The sequence below is a fragment of the Mandrillus leucophaeus genome, unplaced genomic scaffold (assembly GCF_000951045.1).
Source record: "Mandrillus leucophaeus isolate KB7577 unplaced genomic scaffold, Mleu.le_1.0 Scaffold69, whole genome shotgun sequence".
Taxonomy (NCBI): Eukaryota; Metazoa; Chordata; class Mammalia; order Primates; family Cercopithecidae; genus Mandrillus; species Mandrillus leucophaeus.
The window spans coordinates 1,479,575-1,487,177 of record NW_012107474.1 but is presented as its reverse complement, the minus strand read 5'-3'; the positions used below and the strand labels follow the sequence as shown (position 1 = coordinate 1,487,177).

The 7,603-nt window shown below is 59.1% G+C and overlaps 1 protein-coding gene across 2 annotated transcripts in view; it reads right to left on the bottom strand.

The window, feature by feature from the left end:
* Positions 1 to 2,386: 2,386 nt before the first annotated feature.
* ICOSLG (inducible T-cell co-stimulator ligand) overlaps positions 2,387 to 7,603 on the bottom strand; it is an 11,641-nt gene continuing 6,424 nt past the window's right edge. For both annotated transcript variants that reach the window (XM_012002519.1, XM_012002520.1), the window contains exons 4-6: positions 6,709 to 6,873; positions 5,790 to 5,825; positions 2,387 to 4,597 (exon numbers count right to left, since the gene is read on the bottom strand). In XM_012002519.1, coding sequence (XP_011857909.1) covers positions 4,587 to 4,597; positions 5,790 to 5,825; positions 6,709 to 6,873 — 212 coding nt within the window. In that variant the 3' untranslated portion in view covers positions 2,387 to 4,586. The remainder of the gene's footprint in view (positions 4,598 to 5,789; positions 5,826 to 6,708; positions 6,874 to 7,603) is intronic.

Below are 7,603 nucleotides of genomic sequence, written 5' to 3'. Positions count from 1 at the left end.
CTGGGATTACAGGCATGCACCACCACGTCTGGCTAATTTTGTACTTTTAGTAGAGATGGGGTTTCTCCATGTTGGTCAGGCTGGTCTCGAACTCCCGACCTCAGCCTCCCAAAGTTGGTCAGAGTTTGAAACGAGCCTGACCAACATGGTGAAACCCTGTCTCTACTAAAAATACAAAAATTAGCCGGGCGTGGTGGTGCACACCTGTAATCCCAGCTACTCGGGAGGCTGAGGCAGGAGAATTGCTTGAGCCCAGGAGGCGGAGGTTGCAGTGAGCAGAGATTGCGCTCCAGCCTGGGTGACGGAGTGAGACTGGCTCAGAAAAATAAAATAATAAAATCTCTTGCCTTTGGAGTCAGGCATGAAATCTTCATCTGTGAGTTTTCCACCGGGGCAAGGCGGGCCACTGACCACCTTCAGCCTGGATGGAGGCTGGCCCCCTGAGGGTCACCAAGCTTTGCCAGTGCTCCCTGGCCTGTGTGGGGCCTGGCTGAGGGCGAGGGTGACAGGAGTGCACTGTGTCTGGGGCTGAGCAGGACTTGCAGTGCCTGGGCCCTTTGAGCCTGGTGACTCCTGAGTCTGACGCCATCACCTGTGTGGGCCGACGCCAGCACCTTCCACGTTGTGCCCCTGTGTTTGCTGCTGGTCTCCAGGAGTGGCCGCTTCTCCATCAAAGAAGACTTCAGTCTTCACGCCCATGGCTTCCCCCAGACCCCAGCCCGGCCAGAGAACAAAGGCTCCATTTCCCCTCCCTTGCAGCTGCGGTGGTTGCCACCACATGGAAGGCCCAGAGGAAGGAGGTCTGGAGTGGCCTGGAGTTGCGGCCTCCCCAGGCTACAGCCAGGACCACCAGGAGGAAGACCCTTGCAGGCTCTAAGGTTAACACCGCCAAACCAAGTCCTGCTCCTGACAGGTTGGGTCAGGATGAGGAGGAGCAGTGGTGTCATGCATGGGCACCTGAGGTCCCTGGCTGCTGCGGCACAGAGAGGCCCCCACAGAAGGACTCCGCAGGTGCTGGAGCTCGCCCCCTGCATGGACAGCTGCAGCCTGGGCAGGGATGTAGGAGCAAAGCTGCAGGCCCGGCCCGTCATGGAAACTCAGACCGGCAAGGCATGGAAGGACGTCACTAAGTCCATGTGGGGGATCCTGGGGACAGCATGGGGAGTGGGAGGGGGGACAGTGGGGAGAGGAGAGAGCTGGGGGAGCCTGGGGACAGATGGGGAGTAGCCGGGGGGGAGGGATAAGGTGGAGGGAGGGCAGTGCCGGGAGGACAGTGGAAGAGGGAGGCAGTGGTGACAGTGGAGAGGGAAGACAGTGGGGAGGTAGAAGGGAGGAGGGTAGGACAGTCCAGCCCCCATTGGCAGGGGCAGCTGGGGAGAGCAGGCCCAGCTTTGTGTGCCCCAGGGCCTGGGCCTGCCTGGTTAAGAGTCCGCAGACTCCCAGAGCTGGAGCTTCTTAATGTGGCTCTTGCAAGGTGAGCCCACACTCCGCTGGGGGCAACGCAGGGGACCCCGTGGTCCCCCCCGGGAAAAGTGTGCTTTGCCCTGCCACAGAATTTGTGGCAGAAGCCCCTCCCTTGAGCTCAGGCCGCACCTCTGGCCACTGAACACAAGGAGATGCAGAGAGGTCTCTGAGTCTTACCCCCCAACGCCGCACCCCTACAGCAGGGGCAGGGCTTGGCAGCCTTCTTCGAGGCGCCCAGGCCTGGACAGCTATTCCAAAGCCACAGCTGCCCTCCCCAGGGTGGGTCCCTTGGTCTTAGGAGTGTCCAAGCTGCAGAGCCCAGTAGACAGAATCTGGTTCCAGCGCCTCACTTTATACGAGGGGAAACTGAGGCACAAGCACAGTGCTACCTGGCTCGGGGGCCAGCAGGCAGCCGTTTCCCTTCTGTCTCCTGCCCTAGGGACGGACCGCCCCATCTGCCAGCCTTGACTGGGGCCTCCCTGGTGGCTGTTTACTGCACACCTACTACGTGCAGGGTGGTGCAGCTGGCGAGAGTCCCCTCTCCTCTTCCACAGACCGGCAAGGTTCCCGAGCCCTGTGGCAGGCAGGACCTTTGGCTGGAGGTGGACGTGCAGGGCAGGGTCTCTGAGGGGAGACCTCAGACTGTGGACCTCCGGGTCGACGCTTCTCTGTGTTGGGGCCTCCTGTGTCCGGTAGGATGTTGAACAGCATCTGGGGCTTACACCCACTGATGCCAGGAACAGCCCCTAGCTGTGACAACCCAAAATGCCTCCAGACCTGGCCTCATGCCCCTCGTGGGGGGACAGAACAGCCTGGTGAGGGCAGGGCCCCCCGAGCAGGAGTGGCACCTGTTCCTGCTTAGACCACAGACAGCTGAGCTGGCGGTGCCCAAGACTCCCTGCACCCACCGAAGCCACAGGACACAGGCACCATTTGCATCTTACTCTCTCAAGTCAGGTTACTGGAGACGGCTGTCACAGCACTGGAATTCAGCCTATCTACAGCACAGGAGAACGAGGAAGCTGATGTCTTGGGCTGAGAGGGGCAGGCGTTACAGGGTGGGTCTTACAAATCCCACCATGCAGGGCTTCTGAGGGGGACTTCGGGGACCAGCAGGGAGGCGAGACTCAGGCACTCACCCGCAGAGGGCATGGCCCTGGACGCACAGTGGTGACAGCAGCCTCCAAGTGTCCCCTGGGCCCCAGGCATGAGAGGTAGAAGCTTCTGGGGCTCCTGCATCTTTCCTGCCTGTCCCCTGGTGAAGGAAAATCACCTCCAATGGGAAAAGCTGGAGCCAGACTCCCTCTCCCTGCAAGGGTGTCACCATCCTGCCCGTGAGGTCCCCTGGGCCCAGGGCACCTCCCGGGACACCCGAGTGGTGATGCACCACCCTCAGTCCTGGGGCTTAGGACCTCTGGGTGCTCCCGCAGCTCTGTCCTGGAGTCACTTCACAGTCACCGCAAATGGGCACCACACCCCGCTTTCCAACGCCCCAAATTTCCACACCCAAGCAGCTCCTTGTCCCTGCCAGTCAATGCCCGGTGATGACAACTGTACTTTTACAAACACCACACATCTTCTAATGCTTTCATGTTAAAAGCAGGAGTGGATTCACTTAAAGGCCCAGGTAGGGACTTTTTTCATAGAAAACCAATTTCTTGTGACAAGTACTAGAATCTCATAGTAACCATGAGCCCTCACTCCTCATTTTGTTGTAGTCTGGGTCTGAGAAGTGCAGGCCTCACACAGCTGTCAGTTCCAAGTGACCAGGGCTGTAACAGGTCCTGGCTGCCCCCAAGAATGTCAGGAACTCTGGGAAGGAAGAAGGAGGGGCGTTTGCCCATAGCCCCGGGGTAGACACGTGTCCCCAGGGCCAGGCCAGGTCATCTACTCCATCTCCCTGGGGCAAGTGCACCCTGGGTCACCTGGTAGTGTCCTTTCCAGCCCTCCTGGAGACAGTCAGCAGCTGATTCATTCCAGGCACTAGCACAGTGCTGGGGCGTGTCAGGACCCAGGGCCATACCCCTCAGCAGTGGGCCACCCTGCCTCCTGCGCCCTTGGGACTGTTGAGCTCCGAGGAGCCTGGTGCTGGGGTCGATGTCTTCATCAGGACCCTGGGGACCCTGGGGACCCTCATGGTTGAGTGGGGTGGGGCTGCTGAGGGCAGCGGAGGACGGGGGAGCCACCCCTCACTTTGGGGATCACTGCTGTGGTGACAAGGGGGACCGTGGTCACCAGGTGATGCCCTCTCAACTTCTGCTCAGGACTCTGGGGATCGTGTTGCCAGGCCTGCACCTACTGGACATGGGCATCTCCAGCCCTGCTGGGCTGTGCCCAGGGCTGTATCTTTCTCACTGCAGAGCCAAGAGCCCTGGCAGCCTCTACAGCTGGCCAAACACAGCTGTGGCACAGCCTTTCTTCTGGCAAACTCCACCAGCACCTCTTCCAAAGGCAGCTCAGCTTTTCACCAGAACAGCCGAGGGCCACTGTTCCTCCCGGGGAATGTGGCAGAGGACAACGAAGCCCAGTGGGGCCTTCCAGGGGCTCCTTGGTGTGGACGGCTGCCTACACTTGTGGACACACACATGTGTGGGTCCTGTGGCCTCCGGGCAGGAGGTAGGTTGGGAGCATCCAGGGCAGAAGAGCTCCTGGGACCGTGCCTCCTGCAAACAGCCTCGCACGACCCCAGCAGCACAGAGGCCGTCCTGGAAGAGTGGACACCCAGAGTCGTCTTTTGAAACCAAACACCCTTCAGTCTCAGGGCCCCGCATCCCACGGGAAGACCCACAGTAGGTCTGGGGTACCGGGAAGAGCCTGGCGTTGAATCTCGCATGCTCCGGGTGGAAAGAGCCCATCACCAGTCCCTTCCTGTGAGTGACTGGTAGTGACAGTGGGGATTTGCCTTTGGTGTGGATGACGATTTTGAAAGGGCCTCATTCCAGGATCACAGCCAACGCCAGCAGGTTCTCGCTGGGATCCAGCAGTGGTCCTTCTGGGGGTGGCCCCAAGTGCTCCCCTGCAGTCTGGGAGGCACCTGTGCGAGTCCATTCTCAAGCTGCCACCTGGCCTCTCATGGTGGCGTCTCACGGAAGCCCTGTCCACGCTCTGGCGGTGAGCTCCGGTCAAACATGGCCTTGGAAGGGAAGTGAAGAAGAGAGAGGAACATGAAGCACCCCTTTCCATTCTGCAGGCAGACGTCAGTTTTCTCAGGACTCAGCTTGGTGGAAACAAAGGGTTTAGAGCTTCGGAAACAGCCACCTGCACAAGGCACTTCGACTGGCTCTGGTAGGAACAGGCTGGCTTGTTTTCAGCAGGCTGTGTTCATGTGTCATCTGGACGGGCTGACCTGGCCTTGGAAGTGAGTTTCTGCAGTCAGCCATCCGCTCGCTGGGGTCCACAGGTGACACCACAGCGTGGTGGCTGTGCACACCCTGAGCCCACTGTCCCCGGGGAACCCCTGCTCATGGATGGCAAACGGGGCTCAGAGGGGATCCTGGTCCATGGCGGGGAGCCCAGCTGGCCTGCCTGCGAAGCCAAACACCCCTTGCAGCCAGAGGCACCTGCCAGGTAGGTGACTGTGTGTGGACATTTTTCCCAAATTGGACAGGAATTCACATCTATGTTGCTCCTGGGACTGAGGGGCACACCTCCACCCCGAGAGCTGCAGGAGTGGCTGCTGCAGAGAGAAGCCGGCAGTGCCTGGACCTGCTCCGGACATCCTGGTAGGGGTGGGCACAAGTGCCTGGACCCCCTCTGAACACCCCGTGGGGGCTGGGCACCAGTGCCTGGACCCGCTCTGAACATCCCATGGGGGCTGGGTGCCAGTGCCTGGACCTGCTCTGGACACCCCGGTGGGGGCTGGGCGCCAGTGCCTGGACCTGCTCTGGACACCCTGGTGGGGGCTGGGCGCCAGTGCCTGGACCTGCTCTGGACACCCCGTGGGGGCTGGGTGCCAGTGCCTGGACCTGTTCTGGACACCCCGGTGGGGGCTGGGCGCCAGTGCCTGGACCTGCTCCGGACATCCTGGTGGGGGTTGGGCGCTGGGGAACACAGGGGTCCAGCACTCGTCTCTCTGCTTCTGTGCATGTTGGGAAAATCCCATTGCAGTGTGAGAAAGTGCACACCAGGATGCCATCCCATGCCAAGGGGAGGCTGCAGGAAATGCCATGCGCGCCATCGAGGGCTTCACTGCGTCTCTGGGAGCAACAATTGTTCAAGGCAAAGGACTTTTGCCTTTTGAAAGTTTTTTGACAATCTGAAAGACAGCTGCCAGCCAAGCCTCCCTCAGGCACCCCAGAACCTGCTGCTTCCCATGGCAAACTCACCAGCGAGCTCTGGCTCCGGCCTCACAGCCCAGACACCTGGGGGACAAACGAAAATGGTCAGGGCAGCAGCGGTGGGGGTGTCCCTAAAGCCCCTGGTGCTCCTGAGCTCTCAGCAGCCCCCTAAACGCCCTGCTTGGAAGTCTCCCCGAGGCTCCCAACTCCAGCGGGGAAAGCACTCATAGAGGAGGGGTTCCCCAGGCCGCACGGCTTTTGAGGAAGATCCTCTTAAAGGAGTAAGTGCCTGGGAAGCACTTAAAATGCTGCGACCTGGCTCTGGGGCACCTCCGCGGCCTGGCCAGCCAGCAGTGGCATCACGGCCACGGAAGATGTTTCTGGGATGACTGAGATTGGCCACAAATGGGAGAGCCAGGGGCAGCCCACAGGAGCTGCCCCTACTCTGTGGCCACTGTGCCTGCACCCCACTGACTGCCACCCTTGGGGGGGTCTGGGACGAGTCCCCCTGTCCCCGTCATCAGGACCATCACCGCAGCCAACGTTTGCGGTTTCCTGCACTACTGCGTTCTGCTGCTGTGTCTTACGTGGCTGAAACACAGACCTCCGGGCTCTGTCGCGGAGCTGGTCGGAGTCACAGACCCACAGCGCGGGTGTGCTCAAGGCAGTCTCAGCGGCTTCCCCGGAAATGGCAACTGCCCGGCCTTCTACATGCAGAAGCCGCCCTCCCCGCCCAACCTGCAGGGCAGACTCCGCAGCGCCCTTCGGGCTTGGCAGTGTCAGGAATGTCAGAGATGCTGGGTTTCAAAACCACTCCGTGGGAGAGCTCGGGTTGCTAAGGCTCATGAGTGTTGATGCTACCACAACAGTTTCAAGCTAAATCAGTATCAGTGAGGGAAGTTAAAGCAGGCAAACGTTCACACCAACAGAACAAACATTAACATCCACAATATGGGGCTGTCTCTACCTGCATAGCTGCGGCGGAGCCATCGGTCCCGGCACACCCAGCCTATGGCCACCGCCACGGCCACAAGCAGGCACAGGACAGCCAGGATGCTCCACGTGACCTCGGTCTTCTCGCGGGTACTGACTGGATTCTCTGTGATCTTGTCTCTCTCTCCGATGTTGTTTCCTATAAGAAAGAGGTAAATAACCCGACTTAAAGGATCTTAGAGGAAAGGGGTCTTTTTTTTCATCCTTGAGTAGAAAGTATTGCAGGGAAGTATTTATTCCAGAGAACTTTCCTGACATTATTTTGAGGTTTTAAAAACACCAGGCTGATGAGAGGAGGGTTTTCTCCCGCAGAGGGGCTTCATTTCCTGCAGGGATCTTGTTCCTCCCGTCCTACATGGGAGAGGCGATAACCCCAACCACAGCCAGGGGACCACAGGGCTGGGTGTGACGGGAAGCACAGGTTCTTACTGGATTTTTAAAAATCAAGGTGAGGCCAGGCACAGTGGCTCACACCTTGTAATCCCAGCACTTTGGGAGGCCAAGGCGGGCGGATCACCTGAGGTCAGGAGTTTGAGACACGCCTGGCCGACATGGAGAAACCCCATCTCTACTAAAAATACAAAATTAGCCAGGCATGGTGGCGCATGCCTGTAATCCCAGCTACTCTAGAGGCTGAGGCAGGGGAATCGCTTGAACCCGGGAGGTGGAGGTTGCCATGAGCCAAGATCGGGCCACTGCACTCTAGCCTGGGCTATAAGAGCGAAACTCCATCTCAAAAAAAAAAAATAAGAAGAAAAAGAAAAAATCAAGGTGAAAGTCACATAACATAAAATTAACCATTTCATTTTATTTATCTAGGTTTTGAGACAGGATCTTGCTCTGTTGCCCAGGCTGAAGTGCAGTGGTGT